General features: G+C 38.8%; 1 protein-coding gene across 1 annotated transcript; it reads right to left on the bottom strand.

Annotated features, from left to right (window-relative positions):
- Positions 1–365: 365 nt before the first annotated feature.
- On the bottom strand, positions 366–3,410 carry LOC145061724 (polyadenylate-binding protein-interacting protein 9-like). The gene is made up of 9 exons (XM_079009265.1): positions 2,764–3,410; positions 2,442–2,552; positions 2,270–2,314; positions 1,903–1,975; positions 1,687–1,799; positions 1,520–1,579; positions 1,315–1,431; positions 847–908; positions 366–757 (listed from the first exon to the last, which is right to left on the bottom strand). The coding sequence occupies exons 1-9, from the start codon at positions 3,166–3,168 to the stop codon at positions 697–699; spliced, it is 1,047 nt and encodes a 348-aa protein (XP_078865391.1). The 5' UTR covers positions 3,169–3,410; the 3' UTR covers positions 366–696.
- Positions 3,411–21,169: the final 17,759 nt, after the last annotated feature.

The raw sequence follows: 21,169 nt of genomic DNA, 5'->3' as shown, positions 1-21,169 counted from the left end.
TTAATTTAAGTTACATTTGTGTGTTTGTGTTCGTGGTTCTCGCCAGGTGGACAACGAATGTCCTCCGTAAAGAGTACTTCGGATGGCCATATAAGTAAAAGAAAATACACGACCAATATTGGTTGGATAAGCAAAGTGTGTTGCTATTTCATACAATGTGCCCTAAATTGAATAACACAAACACAAAAATACGTATTTTGTACATAGTTTTTATTTTTTTTCTTTTCCAACTCGTATATGACAAATTATGAATGTTTCGACCAAATCATCATTTGACATGTTTTGAACGAAAATGTGGATAAATTATCAGACACAATTTAAACAAAAGCACCCGATATATGATCTTGGGACAATTATATAAAAAATTGTCAAATCCGATATGGTCATACATTCATCATACGTGTCAAAAGTGTTCATAGTTTGTCATGAAAAGAACACCAGAAGCAATGTAACATACAATTTAAAAACTTAGAATCCCAAGTCTTAATGAGCAACATTACTTTGCCCATTGTTTGCAGATTGCAGGATTCTGCAATCAAACATGATGAAAAAAAAAAGAAAACAAAAACAAGTTCTCAACTTAGGGATTGAATTTGTCTCCCCCTTCAAAGTTCATAACTAGTGTAAAAATGGCAAAAATGCCATAAAATAAACAAACACCTCACAAGAAGAAATCCTCCCTGATGGATGCATACATTAGTTGGTTGGAAGAGATCGAGCCACTCGAGGCCTCACTGGTGTCTTGGATGGACTCACCCTATAAGAATTAGAAAAATATATAAATATTTCTTTAAAAAAAATCAAGATTTAAAATGAAAAATATATATACAGAAATGAGAAACTTACCTTATTGGTTGAGTTCCAAGTGTTTGACCACAACAATCTAATGCAATAATCGCACTTTCTGCCTGAAAATCATCCATAATATATAAAAATTATCAACGGATGAAGCAAAAATGAAGGAAAATTCCTAATGATACAAATCAAGAATCTAAATTGAGTTTTATACTTTTAAATTACTCCTAGTGAAACACATCCAAAATCACAAATATTTAAAAAGGTTAATGTCATAAATGGGTAACAATATAATTTTAGTGCACACAACCTTGTAAATCGTTTTATTCAAAAAATTCAAGTTCTTAGTATATAATATACTTTTCATAATTGTACTTGTTTCATTATATCTTTACAAAAGGTTTAAAATGGACAAAAAAAAAATATAGAAATATTCGTTAGTAGAAATCAAAATGTCATTTATAGTATTTTCTCGGTATTTTTAACATTAAAAAAAAAAAGAAAAAGAAAAAAACTCACCATCACAAATTCAACAAAAGCAATTCGTGTTGAATGAACATGATCTCCCAAAAGCCTAATGCGAGAAACCTCACCGCATCTTGTTTCAAAAAAATTCTTGACCTCACCTTGTGAAACCTGTCGTTGTTTCTTTTTGACTTAATGAACTTAACAGAAACAACAAGACTTAATCTGGTAAACTATATACGGTGTACTTTATACTGACCTTTTTGTCGATATTTGTACAGTAGACTGTCCTTGCACACATCTCCTTTTCATCCTCTGACTGAATTCCAATCATCAAAAAAGTAAATAAATAATCTAATCCCATCATCTTTTTTGATATAAATATTTATATTAAAAATGATTTATTTCATATTCATAATTTCATACCCTTGGAAGGAAAGTTGGATTCACTGGAAGGATGGCAGTTTTTGAAGGCAAAACCCTAACTTGAGAGAACCCCAACATTATTCCACAAAGATTAAGGGCTGCTCTTGCGGAATCTACCACCATTTAATAATGTAAGCTTTTCTCAAATGATTTTTTTTTTAATTATACAATTTTATAAAAACTATAAATATTAAAACTTTTTTATGTCTAACTTACTCTCATCAGCAAACTCTACAAATGCAAAACGGAGACGTGAATGTGGGTCCCCGCAAACTCGACAATCAAGAACCTTCATAATGATATAGCACAAAAAATAAGTACTCAAATAATCAATTTAACAAAAATTTGAAAATATTAATTAAGTTTAAAGAGTGCAAATTACAAAAATACTACACAAAATTTGCTTAGTCTTTGATAAAAATAAGACAGATATGACAAGTGAAAATGGTTAATTTGAAAAAAAAATGTATGAAGTGTAAGGACTTACTTTTAATGGTTTGATTTAAAAAAAAAATAATGTATTAGTGATTAAACATATAATTAATTTTTGTGTAATTTGTTATTTTAAAGAGTAAGGACTTACTTGGCCATAGGCGCTAAACAGGGCAGCAAGTCTCTCTTCAGTGACCTAAAAGAAGGAAAGATTCGATGATTGATTATCAAAAATGACATCGATTCATTATAATACAAAAGGTTTCAATGATTCGTTATAAGAAATGACTAGAATTGGATTTATTATAAGTGTTGTTACTTACATTATGATCAATGTCAGAAACGTAAACTGTTCTCTTAATGCTATCTTCTCTTTGAGCTCGAAAAGCTCTTCCATTTAATCGTCTTCTTCCCTGACTATAGTTATTTCTCCTCTGTATAACAAAATAATAAAGCTTTTATCAGATAGAACGAAATCATGAATAAGAATCACAAATTATAATCAAATACCCATAACAATTAGTGGTAAAGAAATTGATTTTAATCATAATAAGACCCTCGAGAAGCTAATTATAAAAGGGATAAATGATAATCGAAGTAGTGAATAACATAATTTAATCAAAATGCATCAGTTGATTAACATACTCTTCGATTATTAGGGTATGCTTCAATTCCGTCTCCAGGGGAATTGGTGAAATAAGCAGGCGCGAAGTAATTGAGGGTAAGTTCGGTCTGATCACCATTGCGATCAATTGGCGAGTAGGAAGAAGGGAAGAATTCCTTCGCCATGGGATTCAACTTCAAATTGGACAAGATATCGACGATATCTTGCATTTTCATCTCTGATTTTGAATCGGAATCCGACCCGTTTTGGGAGTCAACGTTATTCACAACGGAATCGTTATCATCTGGTTTAGCAACATTGAAATTGTCGCTCTGGTTGGTAACGGCGACCTCAGTTTTTGGTGAGGATTGATCGACGGCAGTAATAGAACCAGCCACCGTCGTTGATGCTGCGGATTCGATTGAAATTTCAGGACCAGCAGCCATGAACCCAAAACCCCACTTCCTCAAAAACCCAGGAAAAAAAATTGAATTTAATAAAGGAAATGGAGCAATGAAATCAAAACCCCCAACTCGTGGAAAAATAAGCTCAATTCTATCAAGAAAAGGAAATAAATTAAATATTTATCAAGAGAATGAATTGCTGATAAACTACGCAAAAGCCCAATTCCTTTTCTTATTGTAAATGAAAAGAAAGGTGAAGAACGAAAGGGGTTTTTCTCCAAAAAAGGGCGATCTTTTGCGGTTTAATTATCTCAAAAAGTGAATTCTCTCTTTAAACAGACATGGAAAAAGCCTACAGAGAGAAACCCATTTTAAGAGCCACAATCTAAAGGAAAAGAAAGGAAAATCGAATTGCAGGAATAGGGTTTTTGAGGAATTTGATCAAAAGATGATGATGAGTTTGTCTTGGAGAAAAACAGGTGGCTTGAATTCGTCTTTTCTTCACCTTCCTTTATTTGTTGCCTTTTACTAACAGAAACAGTGAATGTATATGAAAGAAAAGAACATTTGAGAGAGAGAGAGAGAGAGAGAGAGAGAGAGAGAGGAAGGTGCATTAAAGTGAGGGACGTTCGAATTGGGAAAGGCAACAGCTAACGTAAGGTGACTTAAGCCTTTTTTTGTTACTTTATGTAACAATCAATATGTCACTCATAACTGCTTCTCTTTCTTTAATTTAATATCCCTTTTTCCAACTCAATTATAAAAATCTTTTAAATATAATTGAACTTTCAAAAACAAGGTTATAATATTCAAAATGAATTGATCTCTAACTCAATTATAAAAATCTTTTAAATATAATTGAACTTCCAAAAACAAGTTTTTAATATTCAAAATGAATTGATCTGTATATAATATATCTTTTTCTTTATACGTAATAATTTATATTTTAAAATATTATATTGTATAATTTATAAAATATAAATTGTTATGTATGAAGAAAAATTGTTATGCATGAATCATCTCTCATATTCAAAACATTTATAATGTGTTCATTCGATGTCACCCCCCAAACCAGGACGGCAGAAACGTCTGGGGCGTATGGAGTGATTTCATGTACACTATCATAACAATTGAATAATAATGAAACATAGCAACACAAACATTCATATATTTAGATTTCAAGTATTACATTGTTTACAAACACAGTGAAACGACCCAAAATTTTCATTTTTCCATATAACCAAAAACCATAATCTGAGTATCATATCATAAAACCATACGTGGTGTGTCTCAAACATAGTAAAACACTGTGAGGAAAACTGTATCATATCTATATCATATCAAAATCAAGAACTGAATCAACTCCCAGGATGAAAACTGAAGCTGTGGTGTGTGCGATGCCATCATCCCGAGCTCTTCCCTTTGCTTGCGGAAGTACCTGAAACCAAAACTGAAACTGTAAGCACGAAGCTTAGTGAGCTCCCCCAAACTACCACATACCATACAATACATATAAAACACATGTTGGGCCTTGCCCACTGCATCAGACCGAAGTCCGGAACTAGCTGCATCGGACCGAAGTCTGGAACTGACTGCATCGGACCGAAGTCCGGAACTACTCATCATAGCATGGCATAACACATGTCAACTAACATAACACACAACGTGCTTGAATCACGGAGACATCAAGCATACTGAACTACTACTTCGGACTGTAGTCCGGAACTGCTACTAACTAAATGGGCCGGCATTGTGGCTTTAGACCCTGATCCTACTGGAAGGAAACTCACCTCGTGAACTGGCTGCTGCGTGTATGGCTCTGGAAGCTATCTGCTGCTGCTCCGGTATCTCCCCGGCTACAAGTCCATAAACACACTCAATCAATGCTAATCACTGCACTAGGGTAAAATGACTCTTTTACCCTTGGTCAAAGTCAACTCTCCTGGTCAAAGTCAACCCACAGTTGACCTGACTCGCCGAGTTGGGCCGCCAACTCGCCGAGTCCTTATTCTCACCTCTCGGTCCTACTCGCTGCTACTCGTCGAGTATGGCATCAACTCGACGAGTTCCCTTTCGAATCAAAACTTAGGCAATCTGCATCCGACTCGCCGAGTCATATGAACAACTCGACGAGTTGTTCTTCGAGCTAAGAAGATTGCCTTGGACTCGCCGAGTTGTATGAACAACTCGCCGAGTCCCTCCATTACTGACTCTAACCTCAAACTCGCTGAGTCCACTCTACCACTCACTGGTCCTACTCGGCATCACTCGAAAAGGGAAAAATCGGGGACTCTCGACTCGACTCGCCGAGTCGTTCTTCAGACTCGCCGAGTCGCTTGCATGCAACAACTCAAAACTTGATTCTGCTTGAATCCAGTGCATAAAACTTATAGATTGGACTCCCTTAACTCGATTAGCACGTAAAGATTCTATCTTTACGTGCCCATATGCATCCATGAAGATAAAATAGCTCAAAATCATAAAGAGAAGGCTAGATCTAGGGTTTTCATACAAGGTATCAACAAAAGACAATAGATCCGGGCTCTACAACTCCTAAATGAACAGATCTAAGGATATCTCGACTTAATAGGGCATCCATACCATCATAAGGCTTGAGAAAAGCATCAAACTAGATCTAGAAGAGTTCTAATGGGGTTTTAAAGCATGAAAGGGAAGGAAATCCGAAGAATACCTCAAGGAACTCTGATTTGCCCTTGAATCTTTGCTCTACACCTCTTCTCCTTGCTCCTTTCTTCTTCTCCTTCTTCAAGCCTTCACAAATTCACACAAGAACACTTAAATCACTCAAGAACGGATTAGGGTTTTCTCACAGCTCTCTGAGGGTGAAGGAGGCGAGATTGGGGGCTATAAGGTGGCTTAAATAGTGAGCAACCCGGGGATTTAGGGTTTCTTTCAGACAGACAGACTCGCCGAGTCCAGAATATGGACTCGCCGAGTCGCCGGCTAACACGTGCTCGAAATCCCGTCCCTACTCGGCGAGTCAGGATATGAACTCGCCGAGTCCCTCTTGCAACTTCAAAAATAAATACCATGGAATCATCATACCGGAGACGGGTCGTTACAATTCTCCCCCACTTATCTCAGACTTCGTCCTCGAAGTCTGCTACGGCTGAATCTGCAAATATCTCTGGGTAGTGCTCTCTCATCTCCTCCTCAGCCTCCCACGTCCACTCAGACCCCTTCCGGTGCTGCCACTGCACCTTCACTAACTGAATTACCTTGTTCCTCAAGGTCTTGGTCTTCCGGTCCAGAATCGCGACCGGCCTCTCTATATAATTCAGGCTGCTATCAACCTAAATATCCTCTAGGGGAACGACTGCTGAGTCATCCACCAAGCACTTCCTCAACTGAGACACATGGAAAGTGTTGTGGATCTGACTAAGCTCCTCAAGAAGATCCAACCGATAAGCAACCCGACCCACCCGGGCCAAAACCCTGAAAGGACCAATAAACCTGGGACCCAACTTGCCCCTCTTCCGGAACCTGATGACACCCTTCCAAGGTGAGACCTTCAGAAGGACCATATCACCCACCTGGAACTCCAAGTCTTAACACCTTCTGTCGGCGTAGCTCTTCTGCCGACTCTACGCAGTCTGCAGTCTACTACGGACCTGTTGGATCAACTCGGTCGTCTTGAGCACCACCTCTGTGCTCCCGATGACTCGCTGACCGACCTCGCCCCGACAAATCGGGGTCCTACACTTCCTCCCATAAAGCATCTCAAAGGGAGGTCGATCAATGCTCGCATGATAACTGTTGTTATACGAAAATTCCGCTAACGGAAGATACGTATCCCAACTGCCACCGAAATTTAAAACACATGCCCTAAGCATGTCCTCGAGAGTCTGAATCGTCCTCTCACTCTGCCCGTCCGTCTGAGGGTGGAAAGCGGTGCTGAAATGGAGACGAGTACCCATCTCGTCGTGGAACCGCTTCCAGAATCTGGATGTAAAATGGACATCTCGGTCTGACACCACCGATATCGGCACTCCATGACGTGCCACAATCTCTCGCACATAGATATCGGCTAACTTCTCTGCCGATATACTCTCCTGGATCGGGATAAAATGAGCACTCTTCGTCAACCGATCCACTACTACCCATATCGAATCTACTCCACGTGCGGTCCTGGGAAGCTTGGTGATAAATTCATGGTGATGTCCTCCCATTTCCACACTGGAATGTCTAACGGCTGCATCTTTCCGTGAGGCCTCTGGTGCTCCGCCTTGACCTTCTTGCAAGTCAGACATCTCTCAACATACCAGGCGACGTCCCGCTTCATGCAGGGCCACCAATAATCGGGTCGAAGATCTCGATACATCTTCGTCGCCCCTGGGTGGATAGAAAATCGAGACTTATGAGCCTCGTCCATCAACACCTGCTGTACTCCACCCTAGTACGGCACCCACACCCTCCCGTGAAGCGTCAACAATCCCCGACTGTCATAATCAAACGAGGCTACTCGGCCCACTATCCTCTCACACTTCTGCCTCTCCTCCTTGAGGCCCTCCACCTGAGCCTCCTTGATCCACTCCAACAATGGAGTGATCACTGTCATCCTCAAACACAGATCCCTGATAGGGGCTGCCGACACTTTGCGGCTTAGGGCGTCGGCCACCACGTTGGCCTTCCCTGGATGGTAAAGGATCTCACAATCATAATCCTTTAGCACATCCAACCATCTCCTCTGCCTCATGTTCAGACTCGGCTGATCCATAAGGTACCTCAAACTCTTGTGATCCGTGTAGATAGTACAACGGACCCCATAAAGATAATGCCTCCAAATCTTGAGGGCAAACACAACCGCCCCCAACTCTAAATCATAGGTAGGATAATTAGCCTCGTGAGGCTTCAACTGTCTCGAGGCGTAAGCTATCACATGGCCTCGCTGCATCAATACTGCTCCCATACCTGTGATCGAGGCATCACAGTAGACTACGAAGTCCTCTACTCCCTCTGGCAAGGTAAGGATCGGAGCCCTGCACAATCTCTATCTGAGGGTCTCGAACGCTGCCTGCTGCTCAGGCCCCCAACGAAATACCACCGACTTCTTGGTCAGTCGGGTGAGCTGCACATCTATCTTTGAGAAATCCTGAATGAATCTCCGGTAATACCCTGCCAACCCTAGGAAGCTCCGAATCTCATATGGAGACTTCGGGACCTCCCACTGCATCACGACCTCTATCTTGGCCGGATCTACCAAAATGCCCTTCTGGTTGACGAGGTGACCAAGGAACTGCACCTCGCGCAACCAAAACTCACATTTGGAGAACTTCGCGAAAAGTCACTCCCTCCTCAAAACCTCCAGCACCTCCCGCAGGTGCTCCTCGTGCTGCTCCTGCGTCTTGGAATACACCAAGATATCATCTATGAATACTATCACTGACCGATCCAGCATCGGCCTGCACACGCGATTCATGAGATCCATGAACGCGGCTGGAGCATTGGTGAGCCCAAATGGCATCACCACAAACTCATAATGACCATACCTGGTCCTGAAAGCAGTCTTCTATACATCCTCATCTCTAACCCGCATCTGATGATAACCGGAGCGTAGATCGATCTTGGAGAACCAAGACGCTCCCTGAAGCTGATCAAACAAATCATCTATCCTCGGAAGTGGGTAACGGTTCTTCACCGTTACCTTATTCAACTCCCGGTAATCTATACACATACGATGCGACCCATCCTTTTTCCTCACAAACAGGATCGGCGCTCCCCAAGGCGAACTGCTCGGCCGAATGAATCCTTTGTCTAGCAGCTCTTGCAGCTGCGTAGACAACTCCTGCATCTCAGGGGAAGCTAGTCGATACGGTGCCTTGGCTATCGGAGCCGCACCAGGAATCAGGTCGATCCTGAACTCAACCTGCCTCTTAGGAGGTATCCCCGGCAAATCCTCGGGAAACACATCCGGGTAGTCTCGCACTATAGGAACATCATCAACTGTTGTCTTGCCCTTCACCCAGGCATCCAAGAAGTAAGCTACATAACCGGCATAACCCTGCTGAACATAGCGCCTCACCCTTGCGGCGGAACAAAAGGTCGGTCCACGCTGTGGCCTCTCGCCCTGAATCACTAACTCTCCCCCACTGGGAGTGCGAACCCTCACTAGCTGAAGCTCACAATCAATCACCGCCCCATTGGGTCTTAGCCAATCCATGCCCACAATAACCTTATTCCCTCGCAGGGGAATAGGAACCAGGTCCACTGAAAACTGCTCATCAAACAACTGAAGAGAACACCCTCTATGCACTCTGCCGACCCTCACGGTCCTATCATCTGCTATCTCAACCTCTAATGGACAATCCAGCTCCCCTGGAGCTCTACTAAATCTCTTGCTAAGCGCAAGCGATACGAATGATCGGGTAGCCCCCGAATTGAATAATACCATAGCAAAAATGTCGTTCACAGAGAACGACCCTAAATAAAACGTACAATCATAAGCAATAATCAAACAATAATAAATAAGAGATGAAGGGAAGATACATACCCGTCACCACATCAGGAGTCGCTCGCGCCTCCTCTGCTGTCATCTGAAACGCCCTACTCTTCGCCACTGGCGTCTCGGCTCGGCCCTGCCGGCCATCTGTAATCGTCAAGGTAGCAGGGGCAGGTGCAGCCACCTTCCCTATTGCGGCTAAACTCGGACACTGGGACTTTTTATGTCCCCTCTGATTGCACTGAAAGAAAATCAGATCTGATGCTGCTACGACAGTAGCAGGGGCTGTACAATCCCTGCTCAAGTGTCCAATCCGACCGTACTTGTAGCAGCCGGAACTCCCTGCCTTGCACGCCCCCTCGTGCAATCTCCCACACTTGCCACATCAATCGTGGCTCTGCTGACTCCTAGATCTGTGATCTGAAACCTTGGGCTTTTTGCCCGAACTACCTGTACCCGAAACCGCCTCCGGTTTCCTCTTCTTCTCCATCTCGAGATCAATCTCCCTCTCCCGAGCCCTAGCAATCATGTCATCCAGCGTTTTACACCTGGACCGGCTCACAAACTGGCGGATATCGCTCCGCAACATCTCATGATAACGGGCCTTCTTCATCTCCTCATCGGCTGCATACTGAGGAACGAGAAGAGCCCTCTCCTTGAACTTGGCGGTGATCTCCGCCACTGTCTCTGTAGTCTGGGTGAGGTCCTGAAACTCCCTAGCTAACTGTTGCACCTCAATAACCGGTGCAAACTCCGCCCTGAACCTGGTAGAGAAGTCAGCCCAGGTCATGGCGTCCAATGCTGCATCATCTCCAATGGTATGTCCGACCTCCTCCCACCAATCCCGTGCCCTGTCCTTCAGAAGACAGGACGCCAATCTGACCTTGTCCCCCTCGGGACACCTGCTAGTGCGGAAAGCATTGGCCACATCCTCCAACCATCTAGTACTCGCTATGGGGTCCCGCGCCCCATGATAATCTGGAGCTCCACATGCCCTGAACTCCCTGAATGTAAGGGTGTGCGACCCCATCATGGCCGCCACCTCGGCACGGAAGGTGCCCAATCTCTCATCCATCAGCTCTAGAATTCCCTCCTTGATCGAACCGAAGATCACAGGAGTCTGCTCTATAATGATGCGCGTAATCTCCGAAGAAAGAAACTCTCGGGACTGCTCATCCATGCGCTCGTCCCCCGAGCCTGAACCTGATCCCTCCCCGGCACCTCCACTGCCGGCTGCTGGTCTCGAACGCAAAACCACCATTCTAAAACACATCACAACTACATCAGAAAACTAAAATATCTCAAGGGATCATTGATACTACAACTAGCTTCCTGGTCTTGTCTCAGCCTTTCTTGATTCGAGTACGGATCCTCTGCTTTTAGTAGTACGGGCCCATACTACCTTCCACATCTATCCGTACTTTCTTCAAGAACTGCCTTGACTCCACCAAGTCACTTCTACTACTTCTGATCTCTGCTACTCTCATCCTAGGCTTGCCCTAGGGAAACCTCAGACTCAACTCAACTAGTCCTCGGCTGCTGAAGGCCTCCTTATAATGCTAATTAGCCACCACCTGAACACCATCACATGTGACGAGGCTTAGATAATCCTTCAAGTAAAAGACTCATCCCTATAATGGTTGGACTCAAACAAGAGCTGCGCAATATGGCCAATTCCAGCACTCTGGGATTATTCAACCCTGATCACAAGTGGTGTGACGTGTTCACCTAATGGCTAACTCCCATCATTCAGAATCCCACAAAGCACGAAGCAAGCAACATTCGAACACAAGAACCACTCAAGCAATCCTATCCCCATAACGGGGAAACTGTACTAGCATACAATGCTAAGCTCATACTATCAGGCATAACCTAAACAGGCTATCCTACTGCTGTCTACTCAATACTAGCATGCAATACTCATAAAGCCGTAACACATAGAGCAGGCACATAAGGCATCCTCCTAGATCCTTAGTCCTATACTAGCATGCTGTTCTACTGAAACGGAAACTGAACAAATAACTTGTATGGGTAATTTGGGAGTACTTACTTGAGCTCGGCTGATCGCATGCACCACACCCTTATCTCGTTTAAAAATTTCTTTCTTTCTAAGTGCTTTCAAAATTCTTTAGAAAACATTTTCCTTTTTAAAAATCTTTCTATCTTCCCCTTAGTTTGAGTTCAGATACACCCGGAAGTGTATCCGAATCCCTCAAACCAAGGCTATGATACCAACTTGAAACGACCCAAAAATTTCATTTTTCCATATAACCAAAAACCATAATCTGAGTATCATATCATAAAACCATACGTGATGTATCTCAAACATAGTAAAACACTGTGAGGAAAACTGTATCATATCTATATCATATCAAAATCAAGAACTGAATCAACTCCCAGGATGAAAACTGAAGCTGTGGTGTGTGCGATGCCATCATCCCGAGCTCTTCCCTTTGCTTGCGGAAGTACCTGAAACCAAAACTGAAACTGTAAGCACGAAGCTTAGTGAGCTCCCCCAAACTACCACATACCATACAATACATATAAAACACATACTGGGCCTTGCCCACTGTATCGGACCGAAGTCTGGAACTAGCTGCATCGGACCAAAGTCCGGAACTGACTGCATCGGACCGAAGTCCGGAACTAACTGCATCGGACCGAAGTCCGGAACTGACTGCATCGGACCGAAGTCCGGAACTGACTGCATCGGACCGAAGTCCGGAACTACTCATCATAGCATGGCATAACACATGTCAACTAACATAACACACAACGTGCTTGAATCACGGAGACATCAAGCATACTGAACTACTGCTTCGGACTGTAGTCCGGAACTGCTACTAACTAAATGGGCCGGCATTGTGGCTTTAGACCCTGATCCTACTGGAAGGAAACTCACCTCGTGAACTGGCTGCTGCGTGTATGGCTCTGGAAGCTATCTGCTGCTGCTCCGGTATCTCCCCGGCTATAAGTCCATAAACACACTCAATCAATGCTAATCACTGCACTAGGGTAAAATGACTCTTTTACCCTTGGTCAAAGTCAACTCTCCTGGTCAAAGTCAACCCACAGTTGACCTGACTCGCCGAGTTGGGCCGCCAACTCGCCGAGTCCCTATTCTCACCTCTCGGTCCTACTCGCTGCTACTCGTCGAGTATGGCATCAACTCGACGAGTTCTCTTTCGAATCAAAACTTAGGCAATTTGCATCCGACTCGCCGAGTCATATGAACAACTCGACGAGTTGTTCTTCGAGCTAAGAAGATTGCCTTAGACTCGCCGAGTTGTATGAACAACTCGCCGAGTCCCTCCATTACTGAGTCTAACCTCAAACTCGCTGAGTCCACTCTACCACTTACTGGTCCTACTCGGCATCACTCGAAAAGGGAAAAATCGGGGACTCTCGACTCGACTCGCCGAGTCGTTCTTCAGACTCGCCGAGTCGCTTGCATGCAACAACTCAAAACTCGATTCTGCTTAAATCCAGTGCATAAAACTTATAGATCTGGACTCCCTTAACTCGATTAGCACGTAAAAATTCTATCTTTACGTGCCCATATGCATCCATGAAGATAAAATAGCTCAAAATCATAAAGAGAAGGCTAGATCTAGGGTTTTCATACAAGGTATCAACAAAAGACAATAGATCCGGGCTCTACAACTCCTAAATGAACAGATTTAAAGATATCTCGACTTAATAGGGCATCCATACCATCATAAGGCTTGAGAAAAGCATCAAACTAGATCTAGAAGAGCTCTAATGGGGGTTTTAAAGCATAAAAGGGAAGGAAATCCGAAGAATACCTCAAGGAACTCTGATTTGCCCTTGAATCTTTGCTCTACACCTCTTCTCCTTGCTCCTTTCTTCTTCTCCTTCTTCAAGCCTTCACAAATTCACACAAGAACACTTAAATCACTCAAGAACGGATTAGGGTTTTCTCACAGCTCTCTGAGGGTGAAGGAGGCGAGATTGGGGGCTATAAGGTGGCTTAAATAGTGAGCAACCCGGGGATTTAGGGTTTCTTTCAGACAGACAGACTCGCCGAGTCCAGAATATGGACTCGCCGAGTCGCCGGCTAACACGTGCTCGAAATCCCGTCCCTACTCGGCGAGTCAGGCTATGAACTCGCCGAGTCCCTTTTGCAACTTCAAAAATAAATACCATGGAATCATCATACCGGAGACGGGTCGTTACACACAGTTGTTCCAAAAGTTGAATACAAATAACTGAAAAGTAGGAAAACATGAAATAACGACGCCGCCCCTCAAGAATAGTTGAGTACCTGTCTACGGGTTGCCTGAGAATACAAGTGACTTTAAAAAGTGTCAGCAATTAAGTTGGTGAGTTCATAAGCATTTTGTATTGGAAAATAAATTCTATGATCCTTGAAAGTGTTTGTGTGTTCCTTCAGAAAATCCTATATTTTCTGCAAAATCGAATTGTAGTCTTAAACATTCCAAGACCGGAAAGTACAAGTATAATCAACATACTTAGGTTGATGATACCTAGTTTTATTTTTAAGTAAAACTAGTTGAAGATGTGTTTGCCCTGTAAACTAGATGCGATGTTAATACCCTCAAATGATCACTTAGTACATACGCTTTGTATAAAATCGAGATCGAACAGATAGTCGAATGGGTGAATCTGCCCTAAGCCCACAACCAAACAAGGAACAGGAAGTAAGGCGGAAATCACTAGTTCCACTGTCTACCGAACATTAATTTTATATAACACTCATGTATATGCTAGGTAATCACAGAGCTAATACCCCTTAAAGACTGGTTGAAACTATATCATTTCGTAAGTATTTAGTTAATGCTTATTGTGAGTGTTCATTATAACCATACTGATATGACTAATGGCATGCATGATGTTCTTTAGGCGTCGGAAAAATTATGATATTTATCACCCTAGGCTTGTCAGCCTAGCTGTTGCAAGCAGCTCGGGTGCGGGATTGTCAGTCCCGTATAGATCTATACACAAACTCACCCTCTCCCTCCAAGAGACTCTGGTTATAATTCAGGACTTTAACGAGGTACCATGTTTGGTACAACGAAGGAGAGGCTCACAATCCTGTATTAACTAGTTTACATAAAGTGTGTTGAAGTTATCTTTTCCTTGTTATCGAAAGTGTTATCCTTTTATAGTATTTTCAATGTATAAAATAATCATATTTTAAGTATTTCCCTTGACCCACAAGAGTAAAATAACGTGAATGTTCCCCAAACTATACCTATTATAGTTTATCTTGTTGGTTTGTAACTATTTATGTAATCTTTTATATAAATATAAAGGTGTATTCCAGCATGAAAATATGTAATCAAAACATAGTATTTTGGTATTAAAACCCACTAGATTAGTAAATGACTATGATGTACCAAATTTTATTAGTAAAGCTATCTTTTAATAAAAGTTCTCAAAAACCATGTAGTTTACAAATCTTAACTTTTCTTATGATTTTATAACATAGGTCATGTTAGTTTTGCTATATATATATATATATATATATATATATATATATATATATATATATATATATATATATATATATATATCACAAACATTTATACCAAAACTAGAGTATACCATGACTTGTACAAATAATAATTTATCCTTAACATAAATATGAAAAACTTGTATTTATTTGTGGGATAAAAAAAGTTTTACTTGTATCCCCCCCCCCAAAAAAAAAACATGGAAAAAGCTTGAAAATATGGGGGTATGAACTCACATTGAGTTGGTTAATGAGTTGTTTGGGGTGATGGAGTGAAGATCTCAAGCCTAAATTCTTGGATGAGTCGATGTGTATGAAACAAGGAAGGATGGGATATGTGTTTGGTAATATGAAGATTAAAGCATAGGTATCTGGTGGATAATGCATGGTTTACTGGGAATACATTGGAAAGGGATGAAACTTCTTATCTTAAGGTCAACCCTTTTTGTCTTATTCCCATCTATAACTCTAAACATCTTTAAACAACATAGAATGGTGGTGTTTATGACCTAAATGCCTCCTAGAATGGTGTTTACGGTCTAGATGCTTCTTACAATGGAGTTTTCGGCCATAGTGGGGTCCTTAGGGGTGTTTGCGGTCATAGTGGGGTTGCATGGGTTGATTTCGGTCTTGAGGTCCCTCTTGGAAGTGTTCACGGTCTAGGCTTCACTCATTAAGGAGTGATTTAGGTTCTACCTAACCCACATAGGGGTTTTCGACCTTAGTGGGGTCCTAGGCCAAAATTCATGAGTCATTGTTTGATTGGTGCTTGGTTTGTCTTGTGAATTGTTAATCTTATCTACGTCATTTATCTCAAAGTATATATACATATATACATACATGTGAACTTATAAAACAATTTCCTTAAGGTTTTCATGGTTTTTATTGTAATAGGGTTACAGTTTAGGCCTTGCTTGACCCAAATCTTTTGGGTTGACACATTCGAGGTAACGACAAGGGGTTGTGAAAGGTGTTGAAAAATACCAATATTCGAATAAACTGACTCACCAATCTGTTTATGATTCAGGTATATTAGATCCGATACATCGAATTTATGGTAAGGTATATCGGAGGTTTATCAATTGTATATTTGGTTTGGATTTAGTGTAGTGAATTTTTATTTTTTAGTATGCTCGAATACTCGACCTAACTTAAGAAAAGCACATGTTGCATATAATTAACGTAAAGCCTTTTCTAAGACCCCATACCTGATCACGACCATAATACTTGATTTTAACAACGATAGACCCTAGCCAAAACCAAACAACATCTTGAAAGATCATATATGCTCAAGAGTTAGTATTATAAAATGATATTGTTAATAACATATGATCCTATAGGGTCACATCTTATAGCAAGTTACCATCAATTGATTATTTATTAGTATAATTTGATTATTAATAAGTATATAAGCACTTGTATTTAATTTTTAATTTATTATTTCATTGAAATAATATTTTACTAATTGAGAATTTATGAATAATATCATAAATTATGATTATTTATAAGTTATATTTATATCATTAAACTAGTTAGAGTTTATTTATATATAAATGTGATTTATATAAAAGAGATAATTATATATATAACTAGTTATATATTTTATACATATATATATATATATATATATATATATATATATATATATATATACATATACTAGCCGTTTAACCGCGCCAAGCGACGGGTGTCACAATGGTGGTTGAATGCTGAAAGATGAATTAAACCCTAGAAATGGAAACGTTAGTGATATATATCCAAGATTTGTGAACAGAAATTGCGAGATTTGGGGAAATACGGAGATAACGAATGAACCGAGTCAAAATAGCCTAAAAATAGGGGATAAGAGATTTGACGTTTTCAACTGTTGACCATATGTACTCTACTCTTTTTGTAATGCATAAATTGATTGTACAAATGCATTGGATGTTTGTACGACTTAAATTTCAGCATTTGACCAAAAATGCTTTATAAGGTAATTAAGATATATATATATATATATATATATATATATATATATATATATATATATATATATATATATATATATAGAGAGAGAGAGAGAGAGAGAGAGAGAGAGCTAGGTTTTCAAGTATTATAACTAATTATTGTACATATATTGTATGCTATGAGAATGATAAAGAAAATATATTGTTTGATAATATAAATACGTTCAATCTTACATAACTATTGTCATTAACACATATTCTCAGTAATTAAATCGTCTATAAGGTTATTATACACTTATTATTATTATTCTCATTTCTGTCAGAATGTTTTATTGGGTCGTATTCTGTCAGAATGAAAATGAGTGAAAAACGATATGTGGGAACAAAATAATAATAATAATAATTAACGAGAATGCATGAAAATGACGATATTCTTGTAAGGTTGAACGTATTCGCATTGCTAAACAACTTATGCTCTTAGTAATTCTCATAGCATACGATAGATATACAGTAATTAGTTTGGATAGAATAACCTAAGCATATATATATATATATATATATATATATATATATATATATATATATATATATATATATACACATACATACATAAATAACTAGTTATATAAAGTAAAAGATGAGACAAAGCATGAGTTGCTTTTGAATTGTTTAATAAGGTACACCATGCTTATGAGAGATATATTCTTTCCTTTGTTTATTATATGTTTCATACATCCTTTGTTTATTATATGTTTCATACATGTATGAGACATGCTTTTACTTTTGATTTTTTGTCTACACATTAGATGGAAGATAAAAAGAGAAGAGTTGTAAGCATTTGGAGCTAGCTTTTACTTTCCTTTTCCTTCTTCTTTTGTGAAGCAAAACCGAGAGCTCCTAATGCTCTAAGGGCTTCCAAATTTTCATGGTTTAAGTGCTCCCTCTTATCTTTTCTTTTGTAATTTGGTGCTACAAGTGAAGACATAAAGTGTTGGTTCAATTTACTCATATTTGGCATATGTCTTAAAGCTTAAGAACAACAATTTATAAGTGTTATATTAGCATATATGATGGTTCTACTCTTGCTTGATAGATACTTCTAGAGAGCTCTTGTTTTTGAATCAAATTCCAACATCCCATGAGGATCAAAGTTTTTAAAAGTTGTTATGTTTAATCTTTTATGGTTGTTTTAATCTTTATAAGTCTTGTAAAATAATCTTTTCGTGGGAATAAAAACTATTTTTATTTTTGTTCAAATCTTAAGTCTTCTATCGCATTGTTTATGTTTTTGGAACAAATTTTTGAATAAAAATCCAACGATTGATATCAGTGCCATATTTTCAAGATTAGTTAGATTGTTTGTTAAGTTGATGAAATCTTTGTTTTGGAAAACATAGATGGTTTTCTTTTTGCAAGAAAAATTCATACATATTTTTTATGACAACTTTATAATGTTTATAATTTTTATTTTTGACTAAAAGTTTATATACATCTTTTTAGTCATAAAAGTTGTCTTAGAGAAACAAAGAGTTGCTTTATATAATTTTGAATGATATGCATAGACTAATCACGGGCCTTTGTGTTGTTGCATGTGTTGATTTATTTAAAATGGTTGTAATTATTTATTTATTCATATGATATATAATAATTAAATAGATAGTTTTCATTTGTTAACTTTTTTAAGTAATAAATTAGTTTTAGACTAGTTTGTTTTTATAAAAATGTAACAAGAATGAAGATGGTGACCATTTTGAAGATCAAAAGTTTATAAACTTGATTTTATTAAAGTTTCTCAAACTTTATAAAATTATTTTTATAATAAGGTGTTGAAGCAAGTGGGAACACATGAAGACTTTACAAGATAAAGATACCATATGTCCCTTTAGGAATAGACTTAATATTTTTGTGATGGTTCACAAAAATTTACTAGTTTATGGTTTAGTTTATGCACATATGTTTATAACATATTTGTGTTGTTTTATATTTATGTTATTATTATGTTATGGTTGATAAATAAAATTTTAAAATGCAAAATAATATTTGAACATAAATAAATATCATAAAGGAGTTTGGTTTTAATAAAATTTACCTTTTAACATAAGATGGTAAAAATAGTTTCAAAATAAAACAAGTTTTATCGTTAAACTAGTAACTGGTAAAAATTCGGGATTAAAATAATATAAGTTTAAAATAGATATTTGTAAACTTATCAAAGTTTAAGCCTTATTTTATAAAATGAAGTTTTATTAAAAGGTTTACAAATGTTCTAAAACGCTCAAACATCGGACTTAATACTAATTATTAAAATTTGATCGTGTCAATTTTATAAAACCGGGTTTTATAAAAGAACATTGTTAAAATGTAATTTTTATATAAAATGAGATTTTAAAGTATACCATGGTTTATTGGATGTATGTAATAACCATGATATGATATGTTTTTCAAACTAGAATTAAAAAAAAACCATCAAAGACCCAATACAAACTCCAAATTTATGCAATACTTTTTGAAGAACACTCGCACATCTCTTGTATGCACTAGTGGGATAAAAGATACCTAACCACTTATTGTTATCTTTTGATGGTCGGGGTGTTTTCATGATTTCTATAACCAAGTTATAGGCTGATTACACAAGTTTTTCAAATTGGATTATTTGATCGAAATTTTTGTGATAAAGGATCCATAAGCAAGAGAATTTTTAGGCATAGATGAGATCAAACATGTCTAATTAAATTTGTTATTACCGATCTCATAAATCTAGGAATTATACAGTAAGATATAATTGATAATCGATATCTACCAGGTTGAATTCAAATGGATGGGATAAAGGATACATAACCATTTATTTGTTTTTTTGCAACTTGGATCATACACTTTAATAATTAATGTTTTTGGAAACTAAAAGGGTATTAATTATTAAAGTGTAACATCCTGTTTCGATTAGTTTCTTATTTTGGGATTGTGAAAATAAAAGAATCAAGTAAAGGCCTTGGGATTCAAGGCAATGTGGTTTAGACCCTATTAGATGTTGATGATATTGCTTATGGGATCTAAGCCCTTTATATGTGTCTTGGAGTCAATAGGTGAAATGGGAAAGTGATGTTTCAGACTTCTTTCATAAATTAAGGATTTTTAGTTTGGTGTGTTTTATGTCAAATACCTTTCCATGCATATAAAGAACGCTGAATACATAGTTGGAACGAAGAAGTTATGATTATTTGAAGTTGGAATGGAATTTGGTGAAAACCCGTTCTCATGAGGTGAAAACTAATTCTCACGATGTGAGAACTGTGCAGCCCAAGCCCACAAATTTTTAGGGTTTTCAAGGTATTTAAAGGTAAGGATTCATGTTTTAGGGTATTCTTTTAGCCTCCATTATATCTAGAGCATCTTAGGAGAAACCCTAGCCTCTATTTTCAAGATTTGAGCCTCCCATCTTCTCTTTCATCCATTTTTGGAGTTTTTGGTGGTTCTGGAGCAATGTATTCATGCAAGATTGACCTTGATGCTTATCAATTGAAGATCTCAACTTTCATCTACCTTCTAGACCTATGTAAGTTATAAATTTCCAAGCGTTATTGCATTTCATCTTGGATCTAAGTGTTTTTGGTGTTTTGGTCTGTTTAATGAGTTTTGAGTGAGAGTTGATAATAAAGTTTTGCTACTTTATTTCTCTCCTAGGTCCCAAGAACATTGTATGTTTCAGATCTGGACTCCAACACCTTCTAATCAGTTTAGAATGTTTTATTGGACCTCATGGTGTAACACCCATATATCAGGAAGACCAAGAAAAGAAAGGTTAAGCTCTAAATCAAGAGTCAACTCGTCGAGTCCAGGGAGGAACTCGACGAGTCGGAGTGGGATTCGGGTCATTGAGTAAGTGACCGACTCGGCGAGTCAGCGAATGGACTCGGCGAGTCTAGTCTGGGCGAGAAAAACCCTAATCCCAGAGGTTGTGCCCTATATAAAGCACATTATAACCTACCCTCAGCCTCTTTACTACCCTTTTGAGTTTTAGAAACCCTAGAATTAAGTGAGCCTTCATTAATTGAGAGAATAGAGCCTTGGAGGAGAGAATCTTGGAGAGGGGCTTGAAGATCAAGGGCTTTGCTGCAAAGGAGTGGTGTAGATCCGGAA

This window comes from Lactuca serriola, chromosome 7 (genome assembly GCF_051521515.1).
Source record: "Lactuca serriola cultivar US96UC23 chromosome 7, Lser_US96UC23_V15, whole genome shotgun sequence".
Lineage (NCBI taxonomy): Eukaryota > Viridiplantae > Streptophyta > Magnoliopsida > Asterales > Asteraceae > Lactuca > Lactuca serriola.
Note: the sequence above shows the minus strand (reverse complement) of the source record. Positions and strands in the feature narration are given on the sequence as shown.